This window comes from Nannospalax galili, unplaced genomic scaffold (assembly GCF_000622305.1).
Source record: "Nannospalax galili isolate Female #2095 unplaced genomic scaffold, S.galili_v1.0 scaffold390, whole genome shotgun sequence".
Classification (NCBI taxonomy): domain Eukaryota; kingdom Metazoa; phylum Chordata; class Mammalia; order Rodentia; family Spalacidae; genus Nannospalax; species Nannospalax galili.
In genome coordinates, this window is record NW_008330777.1 from 4,145,175 (window position 1) to 4,168,461 (window position 23,287).

The 23,287-nt window shown below is 37.5% G+C and overlaps 1 protein-coding gene across 1 annotated transcript in view; it reads left to right on the forward strand.

Moving 5' to 3' along the window:
* The window catches only part of Otogl (otogelin like), a 168,859-nt gene that overhangs the window by 32,311 nt on the left and 113,261 nt on the right, over nucleotides 1–23,287 (forward strand). The window contains exons 13-23 of the mRNA XM_029555761.1: nucleotides 1,960–2,068; nucleotides 2,834–2,880; nucleotides 3,308–3,453; nucleotides 4,858–4,981; nucleotides 6,910–7,087; nucleotides 12,651–12,775; nucleotides 15,714–15,923; nucleotides 17,632–17,797; nucleotides 18,367–18,441; nucleotides 20,142–20,194; nucleotides 22,233–22,395. Of these exons, the coding sequence (XP_029411621.1) occupies nucleotides 1,960–2,068; nucleotides 2,834–2,880; nucleotides 3,308–3,453; nucleotides 4,858–4,981; nucleotides 6,910–7,087; nucleotides 12,651–12,775; nucleotides 15,714–15,923; nucleotides 17,632–17,797; nucleotides 18,367–18,441; nucleotides 20,142–20,194; nucleotides 22,233–22,395 (1,396 nt within the window). The remainder of the gene's footprint in view (nucleotides 1–1,959; nucleotides 2,069–2,833; nucleotides 2,881–3,307; nucleotides 3,454–4,857; nucleotides 4,982–6,909; nucleotides 7,088–12,650; nucleotides 12,776–15,713; nucleotides 15,924–17,631; nucleotides 17,798–18,366; nucleotides 18,442–20,141; nucleotides 20,195–22,232; nucleotides 22,396–23,287) is intronic.

Here is a 23,287-nt window from a genome sequence, read left to right on the forward strand (position 1 = left end):
CCCAGCTCCTCCCATATCTCCTCATCACTATTTCCTGACAACTTCGTGTACTCTCTTTTTCATTTTTTTTTAAATGGGACTATTTGCTACTCTAACATTCCCCCCTCTGAAGAGGTAACCCTAAAATCTTTTAGGGATTAGATAAGAGCTCCCAAATACTTTTGACATTTTTGTGGTGGCCCACACCTTTAATCCCAGCACTACAAAGGCAGAGGCAGGTGGTTCTCTGTGAAATCATGGCCAGCTTGGTTTACATAGTGAATTCCAGGTGGCTACAGGAGACCCTGTCTCACAAAGACCAAAAAACCAAAACCTAAAACCAAAACAAAACAGAAAAACAAACTAAACAACAACAAAACCCAGTAACAACAACCACAATAAAAACACACCAAAAAACTATGTCTGCTCTCTTTGAAATTGGTATCAGGTCTGCAGCTGTACGATGATCACTGCTTGGTCTCACTGTCCTTTCCAAGACATCAGGACTATTGCAATTTTGTACCCTTGCAGAACTTGATTCTGGAAGTGACTATGAGGAATGGTTGCTTTTCTTTAATAAAAGGGCCCATTTTGTAAAATTTTCAAGAAACTTGGAATCTAATATTTTAAAATTCCCAAGGCAAAAGTTTATTCTTTTAGTATTTAATAATTTAACCAATCTTGTGTGATTTTGAGGAAGTCTTCACATTTTTCTATTACAAGGTTTTAGTCCTGATATAGTTTTAATATTAAAGTGAAAAATAACAGCAAATGATAGAAGTGGTGTTTAAAGTTAGGAATGACTAGTGTACTGATAAAGAAGGCTGATGATTTCCTCCAACCCCTCCTTCCTGCTCTCTCTGCTTTTCCCCTCCCTCCCTTCCTTCCTTCCTTTTCGTGAGCATAGGTATGATGTATGTGTGTGACATACTATGCATGTGTGTTTTCAGGTGCACAAGCCCATGATTTTGCATGTGGAAGTCAGAGGTTGATGGTGCATATCTTCCTCTACTTTTGAGATGGGTTATCTCTGAACCCAGAGCTCAGTTTTGGCTAGACTGACTGACCAGAAAGTCCTGGGCTTTACGGTCTTTGCTCCTCCAGTGCTGAGATTACAGGCGTTCACCACTAGGCCTGACTTTCACATTGGGTACTCTAGACTCAAACTCAGATTCCTCATGCTTTCATAGCAAACACTTTACCCACTGAGGCACTCCTCATTCCAACCCCCATTTTTTAAAAAATAAACTAGGAAAAGAAATAGGAGAGTGGTGAAGGAGCCCAGCAGTAAAATGTTTACTAGTACACACACACAAAACCAAACCAAACCAAAACAAAAAACAAGCAAACAACAAAAAAACCCTCAGAGGTGTTAAGTGAGTCTCCCAAGCCCTTGTTCTCTCTTGCACTGTACAGAGACAGTGCCAGTTATGAGGTGTTTGCTAACAGTCAAACCAAAGGAGGCAGTATCAGAATATAAATCCATGTACCAAGATATGTCCATTTTTTTTTCCTGTAGAGACTTTTTGGTGAAAAAAGCCAGAGGAAGGAAATACTGATTTAAGTTCTGGTTAATCCTCCTTTAATTTCACAGACATGTAAGGAATCATGCCATTGAGTAGCACTGTCTACCTCTTATTATCTGTGTGACAGTATGTAAATTTCTTTTTTCTTGGAATGAACAGAAAATAACCAAGACTATGCCTCCTTCCTTTCTTTCTTTGTTTAACCTTTCTTCTATATGGTAGACCTTGAGTTTTTCATGATCGGTTACAAAAGATAAAATTTGGAATTCACTGAAATTGACCTTGTAATGTAGATACTGAAAGCCAGGTTGCTGGAATCTTCCTTGACAGTAAAGGAATTTCTGTTTCTAGCACCTACTATAAGCAAGTACTCAACAAAATTTGTTTCAATTGTTACACTGAAAGAATGTAACCCTTACTCTTCTGAGAATGTCATACATGTTTTTCTAAACAGGCCTCATAATGGACAATGGGACTTGCATCTCCTTGGAAAATTGCCCATGTAGTTTCCATGGATTAGCTTATTCAGTTGGTTCGAAAATTGAACAGGAGTGTACTGAATGGTATGTGATCAATGAATAGTGAATTATTTGTGGGTATTGGGCCAGTTAACAATTATGATGTAGGAATCTAGTAGAAACTGTTCATTGCTTTTTTTCTTCTCCAAACTCTGAGATGCAGTGTGTATTTTATTTGAAATGCACAGGGTAGTTATTTTTGTGTTTTGTGTCTTGCTTCCGTTGGCAATTTCATGAAATCTTAGGCCCTTATCCTTCCTGCCTCATTTTGTGATTTGTAATCATGAATGCATACTTTTAGAACTTGATGGTGTTCTTTGACTTGTGTATTGGTATTTTAAAAGGTGACTATTTCCAATTACCCAAGGCTCTGAGTAGACATTAAATCCTTCCGGGATAGTTTGAAGAAGAAGAAATGGAAGGCTATATGCCATTGGTTCTTTTCTCTTTCCTGTTAGCGTATACAAGACATGTAATTATATAACTAACCGTGTTCTTAGATGGTGACATAGTCACAGACTCTTTCTTTCCTCCCAAACTCTTCCCTTAGTGAAGGTGGAAGGAAGCATTTATCTTATATAAAAAGACATCTCTTTTCTTGCCAATGTCTTGATGACATTAAAATTAGATACGCAATGGATAATAATCTATGTACAAGGCAGGTCACAATTATTAGTAAAATTTTAGAGATATTCTTAGATAATTCAAAATCTATTAACTTGATATACTTTGGTATATTAATCAATATATTGAAGCAATCATTGCTACAGTTTCTATAAGGTAGTGCACTAATGTCTTTATTTTATTTAGTGTATGTGTTGGTGGAGTCTGGAACTGCACTGAGCATGACTGTCCAGGTAATCTTTTAAAATATTGAAAAAAATCTTTTAAAAGAATCGTATTTTTTTAACTTGGAGGAAAATAACACTTTTTATGAGTTTATTTCATATATATCAAAGAATGTAATAATCTGTAATTCACATACAGAGGATAAATGGAAAATTGAATACATGACACCCTTGAGCTGGCAACTTTGGTAAAATTTTGTTAAAATGTATAAATATAAGGCTAAAAATATATGAAAGCTATCATTTAATACGTTTTGGATATAGTTGAATGATAGTATAATACATTTGACAGAGCAGTAAAAATTTAACAGATTTTCCTCTTGTTGAATGTTTATCCTATTGACCAGTTTTTTAAAGAATTAACACGACTTTTCTTCCTATTTCTCCATCTTCTTCTATCCCTGCTTACTCTTCTCTCTTTCCTTCTTTCTGCTAGTTCAATGCTCTGTTGTGGGTGACTCTCATTTCACCACCTTTGACGGTCGGCATTATTCTTTCATTGGCTTGTGTCAGTACATCCTTGTCAAAGGAACTGGGAAAGATAAATTCACAATTACTTTACAGAAAGCTCACTGTGAAGAGGTAAGAACAATGTCTATCAATAAGGAGAGGAGCAATCAGATTTCAGAGTTAAAGTCTTCATCTAGGTTGGCAGTAATTGTTAAGCTAAATCACTATACTTAATATATTAATAAGGTATGTCATAGTTTTTAATGTATCACAAAAGAAAGAAGGGATGTGGATCTTTACTCATGACATATTGACGGCATTATGTATCCTGATTTTAGAGATAATAAATATGAAAACAAATGTATGTAATGTATATTGAATTTAAAGGTGGTTTATACACACAGGCTTTTTGCATTATTTCACAAGAGGACTAAGTTTTCACTTACTCCAAAACCAGCTATGTAATGGAGAAGACTTTTTTGGGGGGTGGGGGTGGAGAAGGTGGGTTAGGATCCAATGGGTTTCTTATCATCCTAATGAAACATGATTAATTCAGACATATTATAATATTTATTTTAGATCTTTTCTTGAAATAATAAATGTTTGTAATGTCTTTCAAAAAAGAAAAATTTCTTCAAAAAAAATTTCTTTCAGAAAAGAAAAATTTCTTTTAAAAAAGTTCAAAAACTTTCAAAAAAAGTTCAAAATTTTGCCAGAACCTTTACTTTTCTAGTTTTAGTCCAATAAAAAGTTATTTCTAAGGAAACATTCTGAACTACTTTGCTTTTCCCCTAGATTTTTGTTGTTGTTGTTGTTGTTTTTTGAGGCAGGGCCTCCCTGTAGCCCCAGCTGGCCTAAAACTCATTGTGCAGACCAGGCTGCACTCAGTCTCACAAAGATCTGCCTGCCTCTGCCTGCCTCTGCCTCCCAGAGTGCTGAGATTGAAGGCGTACATCACCATGCCAGACTTTGTTTTTGAGAAAAGGCCTTGTTGTGTCACATAGGCTAGCTTTAAACTTGCAGCAATACTCTTGCCTCAGCATCCTGGGTGCTGGGATAATAGATATGAGCCACCATGACTGGTCTGAGTTTGATTCTTTTATTTGAAATTTATTAGCATCTGACTTAATTTTCCAAATAGCCTAAATTCCTTGGTTATATTCTTTATTGACAATTCTGTCAAGCATACTAGTTCAGTCATAAGCTATGTATTTTTTTTATAAGCTATGTATTATGAAACTAATTATTGGTACTTTACTGAAAACATTTTTATTCACCATTTTGTGTAAAATATATGTGTATGTGTGCTATAGTTGATATACCATAAAAACTATATTTTACTGGGGTGGGGTCATATGGAATGGGTTGTGTAACAGTTGTTTTATTGTGTCACTAACACCCAAGCTTTCTATACACCAGAGATTCTTATTTGTCCATACTCTTTCTCTGTTTTCTCTTTCCCTTTCCCCCATCTGTCTTGTCTTTTTCTATGTCTATTTCTTGCTCTCTTTTCTTTCACCAATACTTTGATTGCAGAATCTTGGCTTGGTCTGCCTTCAGTCTATAACTCTAATTCTGGAGGATGATTTTAGCAAACAAGTGACTCTCAGTAGGGGAGGCCAGATCCTCACCAGTCCTAACCAAGGCTTCAATCTGAATGGTAAGAAGCAATGTTGTGCATTAGAATTCACAAAAATACAGCCTATATGGTACCTTTTCCTGTTGATTGGCTACAAACATTTACTAAATGCTTGTGCCACCAGGTTTTCAGAAAGAGTGAAGGTCATCATGTTCATGGGGCCTAGTGTTTTCCTCAGGTGGCTTAGAATTTGGACAAACATACAGTTGCTTGCAATAAAATGAGATATTTGTATAGGAACTTTGTGGGTTTAAATGAGGTGCAACCCATTCAGCGCTGGGGAGGGACTTGCAGAAAGGGTCAGAAGAGTTTTCTGAAGAAGATGATGTGTCACTGAGCATTTAAATCCAAACAACTCTAGGATGAAGGAAGTGGGGAAAGTACTCCATGCAGACAAGGGTCATAGGGGTGTGTAAAGCCTGTTTGTTTGGGAGTTAATGTAACTGAACTGACATTGCTGCATCCTGGTCAGCTAACAGAAATTATCCAGAGCTGAATTTAGGAAAGTAGGTGGTGGTAGGCAGTATGCATAGGGCATCAGACATGGTGGTTCCTGGGACAGGCCCTGCTTATGCTTTGAACTGCAGCATGTTAAGAATACTGTTTTACTCTCGGAGCTGGAGAGATGGCTCAGTGGTTAAGAACACTGGCTGTTCTTACAGAAGACCTGGGTTCAAATCTCAGCACCTACATGGCAGCTAACAATTATCTGGAACTCCAGTTCCAGGGGATCAGACACCCTCTTCTGTCCTTTGCAGGCACTGCATGACACAGGTGTACTTAAATACCCTCAGCATGCAAACTCTTAGAAATGTTCCAACTTGTGCGTTACAGATTACGTGTTCATGCTATGTTGGTGTCATTTACTTCATATATAAGTAAATAGAAAATTGTGTCATTGTTTGACAATTTTATTTAATGGTGTTCCACATGGTTTAACCAAATAAACAGTGCACACCCCACCTCCATGCCACACATACACACACTACAACCCCTTCAACCTCCCACCACACATACATCACATGTACACACTACACACATATCCCACATACCAAACACAACAAATACCACACATGCACTATGACATAAACATACATACCTCATCTTTCTTATCACACTACACACATATACACTCATACACACAAACTCATCCCACATATACACCAAACATTCAATACCACACACATGCTATATATATCCCCCCCCACACATAAGACATACATATATACACCATATACATGTTCCACACCCCACATACACTCACCCTGCACATATGCCATACACACCACCACTCATACACTATATATATTGTGCACACACCACACCCCCACACTCCCATACTATATCACACACACACACACACACCACTCCACACACACAGAGTACACATGCCCCCCACTGCATACACACACTACACACACAAACCATACAATACACACCACACACATACATCACACAAACCACATAATACATACACTAACCAGAACAAACATCCTCACCCCCCACATCATGGCACATACATACACCACAAACACATACACCATATACCTCTCACATACACACCACATACACACTCCACACACACACTATGCAGTACCCCCACCACATATCCACACACCACACATACACCCATACATACTACAGAGAAGACATTAAAATTCAAATGTCTAAGAATTATCTGCTCTTCAAGATGCTTGCCAATGGAAATTCCATGTTGACTTGACAGCCTATCAGAAATACTTGCTGAAGATTCAGAAAAGTGAGAGGGAAGAAAGGAAACTAGAGAAGCCTTGGGGCATGGGGGTTTAGTCCTGGAGTACAGGCAGGACCTCCAAGCCCGGGTACCTCACTTCCTGGTGTTTTAGGAGAGGCTTAGTGTTGTTGTCCTATCATTTTGGAACACTGCCTGTATATGTCAGCACTGACTTATGTATGCTCTTTTCCTACAGGAATTGTTGAAATTCAAACTTTGTCATCCTTATTTATTCTTCTAAAAACCACATTTGGTTTAAAGATTCTGTTTGCTATAGATGGGGAAAGAATTTACATTCAGCTCTCTAGTGCATGGAAAAGAAGGACGTTAGGTCTGTGTGGCACTTTTAATGGCAACATCAGGGATGATTTTCTGTAAGTATGATTAATGTGTAGTCAATTAAGGTTAATGACTGTCAGTTTAGAGGATATGAATTCATTAAGAACGTTTACATAGCTGATATGAATTTAGTAGTCACTGGTCTAAGCTTCACGCACCACTATATTTAAGTTTTATAGCATTTCTCTGATTCGTGTCCTTATTTACAAATCAGGAAAGAAACCCAGACACCAAGAGGAAAAAGAAATAATTTAAGGTCTGGGGCTGGAGAGATGGCTCAGTGGTTAAGAACATTGGTTGTTTTTGCAGAAGATGCAGGTTTGAATCCCAACACCCACATGGCAGCTAACAACTGTCCGTAACTCCAGTTCCAGGAGATCTGACAGCCTTTTCTGTCTTCTGCAGGCATTGCATGACATGGATGCACTTACCTACACGGAGGCAATACACGCATACACATAACATAAAAGTACTAAAATAAAATATTTTAAAAATAATTCAAGGTCATTTCTCTCTGGGATTTTAGTTTTAACACTCATGAATCCTTTGCACCCAAGAAATTTTATGCAAACATATATATATATATCATTTATTTTAAATATTTTAACTGGAGTTACGGACAGTTGTTATCTGCCATGTGGGTGCTGGGATTTGAACTTGGGCCTTCTGCAAGAACAACCAGTGTTCTTAACCGCTTAGCCATCTCTCCAGCCCCATAAATTTATTTTAAAACAATTCTTTGCTGTAGTTCCAACTTTACCATTTGTTAAAGATGAAAACAAGTTTGCATGCATATGCGATGGAGGTGTTTGTTTATTTTTATATAAAGAAGTCAGTCTTGATATTGCAGGACTTCAGCATCTTCACCATACTTCAGATTTGCTCAGTATTTTGATTTTATGATCATCAGTGCTGAGAATGCTGTTTCTCATAAATTTGTAGTACAAAATGGCAGAATTGTGCTTAAGATCATTTCAGAGACTGTTGAAAATTTTGTCCTAATCATAAACCAAAATTTAATGATTTTAAAAGTAAAACTCGTCAGCACCTAAAACAGTAATTCTTAAAATCAAGCCCTCTACTACAACACAATCCAAAGATATACTAATTTGAGATTCATATAGTGAGGAATTGTGGTAGGAAAATATTAAAAGTCTTTGTTTTCTGTAATTAAGTCATTACATTTCTGTAAGAGTAAAACCCTTTATGAAGAATAAACACTATAATTCATAATATGCAGTAAGTTTCGAGTCTGAGCTGAGTTGTTTTAGGCAGTGTTTGTTGATGTTCATGGCATGACAGTGGAAAGTGTTCATGTCGTATGTTCAGAACCAAGGGTGCATAGGAGTCATGCGCCACAGGTGAGCATTGGCAGAAACACATTGGTTTCATAACACAGTTGATGTGTGCGTGCGTATGTGTGCATGCACGCATGCACAGGTGCACATCTATGTACGTAGGCCAGAGGCCAAACCTGAGTATCATTTCTTAGGTGCTGACCACCTTGTTAACTGAGGCAGGGCCTCTCATTGACCTGGAGCTCACTGATTAAGCTAGGCTGGCTGGCCATTAAGCCCCAGGGATCCGCCCATCTCTACTTTCCCAGCCCTTTGATGACAAATGTGTACCAACATGTCTGGTATTTGCACGTGGGTCTTGGGATGGGACAAGGTCTCATGTGGCTCAGGCTAGATTAGAACCTATAATGTAGCCAAGGATGGCCTAACTCCTGACATAACTGCTTCCAACTCCCAAGTGCTGGGTTACATGTGCGTGCCTCCATGCTTGACTTTATTTTATTTTGACTTTAGTTGAGGCCATAGCACATTCAGAAACCTTTGTTGCCAGTTTTCATGACCCCCCCATATTCAGTTACATGATCTCATGTGTGTTTATGACCACAGTTCAAGAAGCTGTGATGTAGGTACTGGAGCCAGGCTTGAGTTTTGGCAGTGTAGCTCAGGATGTGGGCTAACTGCTGCCTCCTTTTCTAGTCTCTGCTTCCTGTCAGGTTCAGCAGTGTTCTGCTTTTGAAAATGTGCAGTCATTTAGAAAATCTCAGTGTCACTTTGTTATTAATGATAGTAAGTTATGTTTTAAAAACACTGGTAGCATTTGATATTACTGATAGTTCCAAGGCACATTGTGGCTCCCACGTTCACTGGATTTTGTGACAATACACTGGCAGAAAAACAATAAACTATGTCTGTTTCCCTTGAATTTAGGCTGCACTTTTCAATGCCTGTGAAAAGGAGCAGTGTATAGTTTAGTATACATGGTACGAGTACTTGCTCTTTGGCTCGAGGCCGAGTGGGAGCCATTTAAGCAAGAGATTCACTTCTTATCCTCCAGCAACTAGTGTTGCACATTAGGAAGGGATTCTAGCCATTAAGAAAAATAAAGAATTGAAGAAAACCAAACTCTGGTGGTTGGGGGTGGGCAGGGCTAAGGGTAGAAATGATGAAAGAGTGTTGTTGTTCAAAGAATGAATAGAGATCTCTTGTACAGTCTAGTGCCAGGAGTTAATGTATTAGATAATTAAAAATATCTAAGGGACTGGATATCAAGCGTTCTTATGCAAAACTGGCAAGAATGTGAGCTGATAGATATGTCCATTAGCTTGGTTTAACCACTGCACAGTGGATTCATGCATGTCCAAAGAACTATTTTATATGCTTTAATTTGTACAAACTTTAAGTTGCCAACAATATCTACACGAAAGATTCTAATGAAATATTTAGTCTTAGGTGAGGCATTCAACTGATAATGCACATCAAATGCTGAGATAATTTCAAAAAATTAAGTGTTGCTCTCTGTGGTCATGGCTAGATATAAAATTAGAGGTTGTTGTGAGCTGGGCAGTCACAGGACATGTTATAGACAAGCTGTTCTCTAAATACCATGTGTTTTTATAAACACCTTCACACATAATCTTTCTGTTTGGGGTGCTTCTACTTTGTAATCTTGATCATAAATTCTGGTTTAATGCTCAATCCAACTCAGATGGCATTTGCTTTTAAAACCTAGTTTATATTCCAGCAAACAAAATTGAATGTAGATTATCTATGAAAATCATAATTTATCAGTTTTTCACATCATGTTGCCAGGATGATGAGATCCAGACCCATATCCTTAATCCTTATATTCACAGGAATCTTGTCTATATTGGACAGTGAAATTGAAGTGAGCAGAATTTTTAATAGGGCATCAAGAAGAGAATTGAGTGGATGAGACCTGACATTTAAAATTAAAAGTTCAAAACCTAGAATTTCTTTCATGGTATCTCCCTATGATTTATTTGCTTTTAGGTATTTTTTAAAATTTGTGGGTTAGAATAAGGGTATCTTTATCACATTTGCAAAACAGAAACTATGCTAAGAGGCTTGAATAAGAAGTCCAGAAAAGACATTAAGCCTTCTTTCTCAGCCTTGTTTGTCAGACTGGGTTAGCAGTCAATGTTTAACAGATGGCAGATCTAGCTGTCACTTTCCAAGGCACCAGTCTCCTCTATGCATAAACATTCAGCTGCGATAAGAATGCAGGATAATATTTCAGTCAGAGATAACTCCTGAACATTGTTTAGCTTTCCAACTAAAGTAGTTAAAATTCTTTACTTGACAAAGGTTAATGTGAATCCACAAACATAGTTTAATGGAAAATATTAATTGAAAATTTATTTTACATGCCCTGTTACAGCAGGTCAAGTACGGTGAGCTGAATGGTTATTTTATAAGGTAAAATACAATAAATAAATGGGCCTACATTCTGGCTCCTATCTTTAAAAAGTGAACTAAGTGAACTAAGAGAGCCAGGCTCTGGGTAGGTCCTGCTGGGAATACTGGCTACACTCATCACCCCAAGCTATTTTGTTGTCCCTGGGAGCAGGAAAGAAAAAAGGAGAGGAAAGTTAGTACAAGTCATGCAGTTTTTTAAAGTCTCAGTGCTTTCATTTACACAAAATGAGGTTTTGCATTAAATTTGCTGTATTTCTTTACAGTTCTAGCATGGCTTGTTGAATAGGAAAAGGAAGAAAGGATGGGGATGAGGGATGGTTGTATACCTTCTCAGTCATCAGTACCTCTGAGCCAGATGTTTATAGTTTGCTTCTCTGTTGCTATGATAAACACTATGACCAAAGCAATGTGGGGAGGAAAGTGTTTATTTCACCTTAGAGCTTACAGTTCATCAGGGAAGGGAGGAGGGCAGGAGCTCAGAGCAGGAACCTGGAGGCAGAAACTGAAAAATGCAGTTTTCAGTTGAAGCCCAGACCACTGAAAAATGCTGCTTACTGGCTTGCTCCTCTGGCCTGTGTACAGCCTGCTTTCTTATACAACCCAGGACCACCTGCCCAGGGCTGGCACCACCCACAGTGGGCTGAGCCCTCCCACATCAATCAATGATCAAGAAAATGCCTCACAAACATACCATCATGCCAGTCCCATAGAGGAACTTCCTAACTGAGATTTCCTCATCCCAAGTGTGTCAGGTTGACAGCCGAAGCTATTGAGCAATTACCAAAGCAGTTCACCTTGTTTGCTGTGAGAACTGAGGTCAAGCCTCCTCTTCTATTAAGACACATTGTAGCAATGAGCACAGGGTGCAACTTCTGGCTGAACTATTCCTGTTGGAGACCTAGTCTGCCTTCATCTATATTAGGAGTTTTGACAGGGTCTGGCACAGTGCCCAAGAGTGAGGCCACTTAATACACACTGGCTGTTGATTAATGAACTTGGATTTGGATGGCTGTTGGAGGTAGAATTTAATATTTGACCCCTAAAAATTGTAATTTCTAAGTTTGACTTCTGAAAAGCAGTTGTTTCTCTTTTTCTTTGGTTTGTTGGGAAAACTGAAGAGGTGCTCACATATGCCCCCTATTTTATTTTGGTTTGTTTGCTCAATAATTCATACCTCACAATATAAATTGATATAAAGAGCCGAGAATATAGACTATTATGTTCTGTGATATTTGTCTTTAGCTCACCTGTCTCTACATTCACCCTAAACCTCACTCACATTAAATGTCCTGGTTGTGTGAGTGATGCTTCGTTAACTGAGTGGTCGCCAGATCTGAACCTGAGTTTTGTCATTTGTCAGCTTAATGAAATTTAGCATTTATCTGAGCTTCTGTTTTGCTTTCTTTATAAAATGGACTTAGGATATTTTCTTCATAAGGCAGAAATAGATTCAATAAAATTGTGTATGTTTATAATTTAGCACCTTGTGAAATCTCAATAATAGGACCTATATATATTTCTTTTTGAATATATATTTTCTCTCTCTCTCTCTCTCTCTCTCTATATCTCTCTGGGTCTCACTGTGTAGCCCCAGTTGGCCTGGAACTTGCTATGCAGACCTTCCCAGTCTGGCCTTCATCTCACAGAAATTCTTCTTCCCCCACCTCCCAAATGTGAGATTAAAGGCATGCACCACCACATCTGGCTAGTTTAATATTTCTTAAAAACCACTAGAAAACTTAAAGCTCTAAGATTTCTTTACATATTAAGAAAAAATAGTATTGTTGTATTTGAATATTTGAAGAGTATGCGCCAATGAAACGAATATGGGAGAGTGCAATGAACATTTTCTGGGCTTTCTTAGTTCTCCATCAGGCATGATAGAAGGAACCCCACAGCTTCATGCAAATGCATGGAGAGTTTCCTCCACTTGTTTTGCACCTGTTCATGTGCCGATGGTGGACCCCTGCAGCATTAATCAGCAGAACAGTAAGTCTTTCTTTCTGCATGTAAACTTGGAGGAGACGTTCACTGTGTTACTCTAATTTCATATTATGCTGAGATTTTTAAATTATGATTTTATTCATCAATGCCATTCCTCATGCATTTTTGTTTAATTATATGTCTACATAAATGCATTTTTAAGAGTAATTGAAGCTAACAACCCTTATTACTGTGCATATTGTAAAATTTGCATATTGTAGGTATTTATAATACTCTTTTTCTCAAGTGTGGGCTGTATTTTAGATCTTTCAGAGTCTTCTAATGCTGAAAACATCCTAATAATGCTGTTACAGATCCAGCCTTGGCTTCACAGTGCAGTAACTCATGGGCCTGTCCTGTTTATTCCTACCCCAGCACATATTATATCTTCCTAAGCAGAGAGCCCATAACCCAATGATGGTTTTGTGCCATTTGAGACAGTCATGCTTTAGCTCTGCAGTTTGCAATGACAAAACAATTCACATATTTTTGTACATGCATGTCCAAAAATACATTTTTGACTAAGGCCAGTAAGTCATAGTAAAGGAGACTGTCTAGGTAAAATCTAATGTGCAAACTAGTGCATTTATATGTGTGTGTGTATTAATTTTAATTTGTTCCCTTACTTTGCCTATTTTACCATTTTCATGTAGTTAATTTTTATATTCTACAACATGGATTGAGCATCCATATGTAACTTCCAGATTCTGTACTGATTGTATGGAAGGACTCTGCTGATTGTTTAATGCCTTTTATTATTAATTTAGTGTTAATGTATTGGAAAGAAAAAAAAATCTTGCTACAACACGTAAAAAAAATTAGAACAACATTTAAACTCAAGGAATGACAATGTCATTTTTTTTCCTATCTAAAGAGTAAAATAAAGTCTTTGGTCTATATGATTTATTATTTTTAATCTCATTTCCATTTTCCTCCATTCTGTCCTATTTTTTTTTTTTGAGATAGGGTCTCACTATGTAGTTCTGGGTGGCCTGAAACTAGACTGGCCTGGAACTCATAGAGATCCACCTGCCTCTGTGCCCCGAGTACTGGGATCAAAGGTGTGTGCCACCATGCCTGGTCCTGTTCCAATTTTTTATTAAAACTTCAACTAATCTTGTTTTATATCTGACATTCATAATTTCTTCCTTGCTATTGCACAACTTTATTCTTTTTAATTAACATGTAAAAGTTTTGTGACTGGAGACATGGCTCAACAGTTAAGAGCACTGTCTGCTCCTACAGAAGACCAAGGTTTGAATCTCAACCCACATGGCAGCTAACAACTGTCCGTAACTCCAGTTTCAGGGATCCAATGCCTTCTTCTGGCCTCCCAAAGGCACTGAATGACATGGGTGCACTTACATACATGCAAGGACAACACTCATATACATAAAAAATGTAAAACTTTCAGTGTCACTTCATAAGTTGTTCCCTTCCAGTTATGTCTTTACTCATCTTCCTCATCGATGCCATCTTACCATGTTTTCTATCACTTTTCTCCACAATCTATATCTTCTATGACATATGCTTTGGATATTCTCTTTTTCAACCTTAGCTGTGAACTATGATTTTAAAATAATTTCAAATAAGTAAATTCACAATGGTTCCAAAAGACAAAATAAGACAAAAGTCAACAATTCTGAAAGGATTCTGTATATTTTCTCGCATGAATCTTCTTGCATTACCCTTTACTTACGTCACTGGAAATGCATTTCAGTCTACAAATTTTTAGGGACCAAAATAATATCCTTATCTGTGTTAATTTGCTCTTTCAGGATTGCTCTTTCTTGTTATTAGGAAACTGCATACCAGCAGTGTTCAGCCATTTGTTTTATATATATCTACTGCATATGTGTACATTGCATACTCAATGCAAAAACATAGTACTTAGGCAACTACCAGGGTGTTTACTATTAAGAAATATGCCTTGGATCTATGAAGAGTTAGGGTGAGGACCAGGGGTGACTATGATCAAGATACATTGTATAAAATTCTCAAAGGATGACTACAAATTACATTAAATAAATAAATATGAGAAGTTCTCAACAAAATTAATTCAGTGTTATTCCTTGATAGTAAAATATTTCTGGTGTCCAATGGCTCATCTATCTCTCAGTGACACTTACAGTATACAGACGGATTGATTTTTATCTGTACAGAAACCAATGCAAACAAGGTCCCCTTTTCTGAAAGATAGTAACTTAGTAATCTTGTCAAACTTGTTTTGCAAATCTTGTCCAGGATTGTTTCTGGTCATTTACTAAATTGAAGGTTTGAATATATACACAGATTTATCCAAATGATATAATGATTACTGTGGTTCATAGATTTCAACATGTACCCCAATTCCTGATTTCTATTTATGAATCACATATCCTTTTACTCATAGATTTATTAATCAAGCATAACTGAGTTCCTAATGTCTGCCAGACATTGTACACTGTACATTGTACAGATGTTGAAGTCAGTGACTCTGTGGCATCTGCCACGTATACTTTCACCCTAGAGATGCTATTGGAACAGCTATTTCCATTCCTTCTGGGATAATTATGTATTCTATGAATTTGTCACTATATCCATAACTTGGATTCACTTTTGTCGTTTGCAGAAACCTGGAGATAAGAATCCCAAATCCTCATAGCAAGTGTCCTGTGGTGATCTGCAGGCCTGGCTGACCCAGGCTACTGCTTCTGTCAACCATTCTGTTACTCATGTTATTTAGGTTCACCACATTTTATTTTGTGTTGTAAACTTAGCTAAAAGACTATTGAATATTGATTAAATGCTGTTATCAGTGTTATTAACAGTATAATTTTTCTCATTTAAAGTAATAATCAATACACTTATAGGAAAGGAAGATACTTAAGCCACTTTGGTGCCTGATTCTTAGAGTCAGATCTGACCCAGCATATGAGACATTCATGGCTTCTTTGTCTGTTAGTTGGATATGCAGCACACTGTGATGTCATCCACCAGGAGCTCTTTGCTCCTTGCCACCTTTACGTGAGCCCAGGACTGTACTATCAGCTATGCCGCCATGATGCATGCAAGTGTGGAAGTGCCTGCCTGTGCAATGCTCTTGCTCACTATGCCTACCTGTGTGGTCGGCGGGGTGTACCTATTGATTTCAGAGCTCAGATTTCATTCTGTGGTGAGTATGATGGCATAGGGAGCTGATCAGGTAACTCTTTAGAGAATTTTGTGCTCATAACTGCTGATTTTATTTTTTAAATGAAATGTCACTATTGCATATAAATTATTTGGAATTCTTATAGGGTACAAGTATTAAAAAACAAATGAATACTTAGTTTAAACTGGAATTATGTTGTGTAAGAGAACTAATAACCTGAGGGCTAAGTGATATATTGCTTATCTAGCATTGAGAGGGTCTTTGCTTTAATACTAGTGGGGGAAATTGAGGAGGAGGAAAGAGAGAGGGAAGGAGGGAGGGAAGGAAAGAGAGAACTAATAATTTTTGACTATTTGTTACAAACACAGAGTCTGCTCATGTATCTTGAAAAAAACATGAGAAATAATTTGAAAATTTTGAAAAGATTATCATGGAAATGTCATATCTAAATATTGAGAAGTATGGAAAAGCATGTTGCAGTGAGTGACATGATCAATCTACAGTTAAGCAGGTACAGTGCTGTAGCCAGTTACTATTTCATGTTCCTGGACTCCCGTTTCTTGGTTACAGTATCCACTATTCCACTGAAGGTAGAGAGATTCCATATATGCCCTATAATTATTTTTTCAGGTGTAACCCTTGGGTCTTCTGTTTCTTTATAAGTAAAGTTTGTTGGAAACCCGTCACACTTACTTGTTTACGCACAGCCTATGACTGCTTCAGTGTTCCAAGGATAGAGTTGGGTGGCTGTGGCAGAGATAAGGGCTTACAAAGCTGTAAATACTTACCCTTTGGCTCTTGACAGGGAAGGTCTTCTGACCCCTGCTTTGGTCCCTCCTTTCAACTGAGGCTGCTCATCTTTGTGAATTCAGCTTAAAGCTGTTCAAATTTCTCGCTTTATATTTCCCATTTCCACATAAGTGAAATCCAAAATCTAAGACATGGAGGACCAACCCCTCCTCAAGTCAAGTTCTAGGTTTTATTTCCCTCTTTACTTCTGGTGGTTGGAACTATCCTCCACACACTTAAAGTAATTTCAGTTGTGTTTTTATCAGAATTTTCTACGTGTGTCCTTGAGTAAACTTTAGGTTATTTTAACCTGTCTGCCATATCAGTTCAATTTGGTCTAAAGAGAAATTGGAGGTGTTCTGAAAAAAGTATTAACATGATTAAGAAGGAAAAAAAAATAAATAAAAGAACACTGTATGGACTAACAAAATTAAATTGTGCCACACTATAGAAGACTAAAAGCTTACAAACGTTTCAAGAACACTGGGAAGGTGATGATGACTTCATAGCACTATGCAGATTTAAAATGTAATTGCAGGAAGTTTACTCAGTTAAAAGACACTCTTTATGACAAAAGAAATATGGTTGTATTTCTGGGCAGAGGGGAACCCAGCAAGTTCCAGGCCAGCTGGGGCTACAAGGAGATCCTGTCAAAAAAAAAAGAAAAAGAAAAGAAAAAAAAAAGAAATGGGTTATAGGTCTTTAAAGGGTTGCAGAAAGTCAAAGTGAAATTATCTTAGGTGTAGGAATTCCATGCATCTGTTACATGCCTACTGAGACCAGGAATATTTATTTGTTTTTCTGTTATGGAGTGTGTGGTGGTATGTTCTCTGTTGTAAGATAACTTTCGGCTCATGATTTATGTCTTCCTTGGACCTGTGAGTGTGTCATGTCTCTGTGCTCCTTGGAACTCTCTTCATTGACAATGGTTTGTCCATAGCCGTGGTGTGCCAGAGGGGCATGATGTACCATCACTGCTCCTCTTTCTGCCTCCGTTCCTGCACCTCTCTTTCCTCCCTTGCGCAGTGTGATGACGACTGTGCTGAAGGTTGTAACTGTCCTGAAGGCAAATTCTATGAAGACACGCTGAACTTCTGTGTGCCCATGTAAGTCATAGTAAGGCTTGACAACATCCAGATTGTTTTCTTCTGATAGGCCAAATGAACTAGTGTGTTTGTTTCTTTAAATTTCTAAATATCTTTTAAAAATACCATGTACAAATAACTACAGAAAGCAGGAAGGGTTCTGCTGATTAACCCCGAAGCTTATCCCTACTTGTTTTCTCCATCTCCAAATCGGTAACAAGGCTTATATTTCACTCTCCTGTGAATAGCAGGATTGCAATATCTGTCAGCACTCAGAAAGTTCAGTCTTCACATGAAGTGAAGACTTGTTTTACACATAGGGTTAAATGATAGGTCAATTGTGTTTCTCTGAAGTGCCTTCAGTGACTTTTCTTGGGACTAAACTAACAGTTCAGAACTATTTTGGCAAACAAAATCTGCAGCTACTGCATCTAAACAGTTTCTGCCATTTGAACAACAGAATTGTGTGCAGTCACATAGAATAATGGCAGCCTATGGGGACAGTGCAGAGCATAGGCTCTGCTGGAGTTTAATTGAGTTGGAAGGAATTTATATCTTATTTTATTCATTTCTCCATCCCCCCACTTTAGACATCACTGCCGGTGTCATTATAAGGGCAACGTTTATCAGCCTGGGGAACTCATCCCAACACCTTCAGGCTTGTGGTAGGTTTCAATGAATATATTAAATATATATTATATTAGTATATGGAATAGGAAATGTTTGAGACTGGTGACTTCAGAAAAGAATTCTAAATTTATTTTATTTAAAATTTTTATTTATTTTTATTTTATGTGTATGAGAGTTTTGTCTGCATATATGAAAGTGCACTACATGTGTGCAATGGCAGTGGAGGCCCACAAAGAACGGAGAGCTGAGGAAGTCAAACCTGCATATAACAATCCATCTTGGAAACAATCCGGCTCTAAAAGATCAATAATGCCTTGTTCTAGATAATAAGCACAGTAATCTCCTTTGAAAGTGGTTCCCCTATAATCAAATCAGCTTGTACTGAGCCCTTCCTCTTAAAGATCCCACCTTGCAAGACCACGACACTGGGGACCAATCTTCAACATGAGTTCTGATGTGAATAAATCACAGTGAAACTGTTTTATATCTGGTCTCATCTGCAGAATTGTGCTAAGTATTGGAAAAGAACTCTTTTCATTTACTATAATTGAATTTACTTATGTGAACTTACTGAAAAAGTCCATCCTTCCTCATTGCAAAAAAAAATTAAAAAATGAGTATTGAATGATTTTTTAACCTTTATAAAAGATCTCCATTTCATTTTAAAATATTGTATAACTGTATTAATTCAACAGTGAACCTAAAAGTTTTATAGCCACTTTTGGAAGAGCTATATATTTGCTCTGAAAACTTTTATTGAATATGTTAAAGCTGTAATGAAATGCTTCTTAAAATGCCTATGGTCCAGAAGACCTGATTGTCTTTGTTCTTGTATGGCATTTGTTGTATGAGCTGACCACACCTCTGAGTGTCATTATGTTGCTAAATGACTAGTGTGTGTGTGTGTGTGTGTGTGTGTGTGTGTGTGTGTGTGCATTAAATCTGAGGTGGTCCTTCATGTAACAGTTTCTTCATTTCACCTCAACTATAAAATACATAATTTGCTTTAAAGCTAAATGAAAATCTGTGCTGGAGTTACTGAGAGCTGGTGTGTATCACCTGTCATGTTATCTTCTTAAGGGGTTTATCTTAATGTTTCAAGGTACCTGTGACTATATCCCATCTTCTGTGCTTAGATGCTTTGTCCTAGATGCATACATTATTTCCTAAAATTCAAACCGATCACCTCACTTCCATGTTTAAAGTCTTTAGTAGCTCAGCTCAGGGGTAAAAATCTTATCATCAGAGCAGGGTCTGGCCTTACTTCTTTTGCTAAGTTCATCTCCTTGTTAAACAGAACACTGTTTTGTACCTTGTGGCCTATTTCCACTGAGTGTTACAGCCTTCCCACCTCTTACAAGTTACAATCTCTATCTATTATCCAAAATTGCTCAGGTTTTACCACCTTTGGCCAGTTACAAATAGACTTTTTAAATGTTTATGTTGTTTTATTTTACTTCTATCTCTTAAAAGTGTTTTTGTGCTGTGTGTGTTATGTTGCACAAATAATCAATTGTGTACTTTCCTTTTTTACTAGAATACAAGCACTTGGGTCAGGCTATTATAATATTGTGGTGTTTGATTCCCCATGCATCTCACAATGTCTCATACATGGAGGTGCTTGATAAAGATACATCAGAATGAATTAGCTCTCTTCAAGCTAGACTGAAGACAATCATTTATATGTATAAAACCTCCATTTGGGTCCATAAGTTAACTATTTCTTTATTTCTAGCCAGTGTTCAAATGGGACTGTGAAATGTGATGAGGCAGCAACACCCTCTACTGGTGAGTTCCAGATAAAGGTTTTCCTTTAGAAAAGTGCAAATTTAACACTGCCCCTAGTCTTCTGGAAGAAATTCTCTGTCCCTCACAGCCCTCCTTACCCATGTATATGTATACAGTCATATATTCAGCACCATGCTCCAGTGTTTCCAAAATTTTTCACATTAAGAATTAGAATATCTTTAGGAAAGTTTGGGTGAGCATATAAGGCCACCTGGAGGCACAGCTGATCAGTCGAGGGATGTAGCCTCTACACTGTCTACTCCAGCACCACCTTAGGTGCCCCAAATCTTTAGGGTATAACCCAGATGCTAGTTGGAACATATTTGTGGATCATAAATTGGGAAAATCAGTTCTAGGCCGGGCTAGCACTTCTTAGATTTAAGGTACACAGTCACTTGGTGAACTGTCCAGACACAGTTTCTGATTTGAATCAATGCCGGAGATTCTTCATGTCTACCAATGGCTGAAGTAATGTCAGTGATTCTAGCTTCTGGGCTGTGTCTGAACGGGAAGGTTCTGGGAGTAGTAACAGTCAATTAAAAATGGGATATAGTTAGGCTTGGTGGCATACCCCTGTAACTCCAGCACTGAGGAGATGGAGGCAGGATCATCTAGAGTTCAAAGCCAGCTGCAGTTATGTTAGCAGTTGAAGCCAATCAAGGTTGAATAAGATCCTGTTACAAAAAAAAGAAAATAAAAACAAAAGGCATATAGAAAGACATCTAACATTATTTCTCTTAGAATGCCACTTTCCACTGGAGTGTTTCCTGAGCATGTTACATGGTAGAGGACTGTATACCTTCTTTATTTTCATCAGATGAAGAAGTAGCCTCAGAATCTCAGAGACTACAGAGAAATTCTGAGCAAAAACTCTTTCATTCATTTTGTTTGATAGGGAGATTTAAACTTTGTTACTTATTTGACTATCCAAGTAAGTATTATTATAAAGCATGGTGGTGTATACCTATACTCCTAGTTAAAGAGGCTGAGACAGGAATTCCAGACAACCATAGTGAGACCCCGTCTCTTAGAAAACAACAAAAGAAAACCAAAACCTGTGAATTATGTGTTCTAGAATTACTGTATGAGGATTTAGGCCTGTTTATTTCTTCTCTATAGCTTATATTCCTGGACATAGCTATTATCTCAGTAGGTACAAAGCAGGCCTTTTCTGACCCTCTTGTTTCAAGGTTACTCATAGCAAAATCAGGGAAGGACAGTTAGCCTGATTTCTCACAGGGAGTCCTCAAGATTCTATCCCTTTGATTCCCACACAAGAGTTTTATTCGATTCTCACAACACAAAAGCCTTCTAAAGAAGTAGGTAGCCCATCATGCATCTATAAATGTGTCCACTTCTGCACTTTATAGTATAGTGAAGGCTGATGAAAATAACAACTCAGAGGCAAGGCAAGATCTAGAAGTAACACATACTCACGTGGCTGTCAAAGTTTAAATATGTATTGTAGTTTTCAAAATGTGTGTGTTTCAATTGATCAACGTACCTTGTTTCTTTTTAAAGAGTATTTTATTTTATTATTTTAATTGTGTGTGTATGAGTGTATTGCCTGAATGTATGTTAGGTGCACCTGTGTCATGCAGTGCCTGCAGAGGTCAGAAGAGGGTGTCAGGTCCCTTGGAACTGGAGTTACAGATGGTTGTTAGGCGCCATGAGGGTGCTGGGAATCAAACTCAGGTCCTCTTCAAGAGCAGCCAGTGCTCTTAACCGCTGAGTCATTTCTCTAGCCTCCGGTAGCTTGTTTCTTGACTTTGGGAAATTATAGACTATTTAATTGCTTTGGAAGGTTGCTAAGGTTTTCAAATTCAAAATAGGATTTGCAAGTTTTGATTACTGAACAGGCTTTGTATAGGTAATGTTCATAGGTTCATCAACTCAAGAATCACAAAATCCTTTAATCATAACATGAAATAGCTTATGGTGAACTTTGATTTTGATGATAAACTCATGTCCGTATGATTGTTTGTCTGTGGAGAAAATACCAAGTTAAACCCATGTCATCTATTCTTTATCTCTGAAGTTCATGCCTGTCCAGAAGGAAAGGAATATTATGACTGCAGGTTTCCTGACCCTGAATTACCAGCTGGTGGTATAAACTGTGAGACCACATGTGCAAACCTGGCCATGAACTTCACGTGTGCCCCATCATCACCTTGTATAAGTGGCTGTGTTTGTGCTCCAGGGTAAGATTCTTTAATAATACCACCATTTGAGATTTGAAAGGAAAAGTACAGTGTCTTAAAAATATTCTTGGGGCCAGAAATATGATTTAGTGGTAATAGCACTTGCCCCACAAGCCTGACAACCTGAGTTCAATCCCTGGAGCTCACATAAAGGTGGAAAAGAAGTGATTACTCAGAGTTGTCTCTTGACTTCCACATACATGTCATGACACATGCAGGCTCACATACACACACCACATACACAATAACAATAATGAAAACATGAAAAATATTCTTTATAGAAATAGTCAAAATTCTTTTATTTTTTTAAAAGGTGGTTGACTTTGTCTGGTATCTAGAAGACTTTTTAGGTTGCTAAACTAATATAGCATTGTACAATATTACTAAAGTCATACATTGAATTGAAGAAAGAACATATTTTAGATGAGGTTGGGATTTCTCCCCTGATTCACTTGCACTTTGGGACAAGTGACACAATTAGTCATTTTCATTCAAAATGCTCTCCAAGTTTGGATCTTATATAAATTCTATTGGTATGGTTACTGTTGTTGATATTAATTTGCAATAGTGAAGTGAATGCTTTATTTTCTTAATATTACAGGAAACTGTATTGAGACTAAACAGGGGAAAGCTTACAAGTGGAAATTCTACTTCCTACACCAGCATTCTGCAACTGTTAGCTGAGTGATATTCAAAATGCTCTCCAAGTTTGGATCTTATATAAATTCTATTGGTATGGTTACTGTTGTTGATATTAATTTGCAATAGTGAAGTGAATGCTTTATTTTCTTAATATTACAGGAAACTGTATTGAGACTAAACAGGGGAAAGCTTACAAGTGGAAATTCTACTTCCTACACCAGCATTCTGCAACTGTTAGCTGAGTGATTCT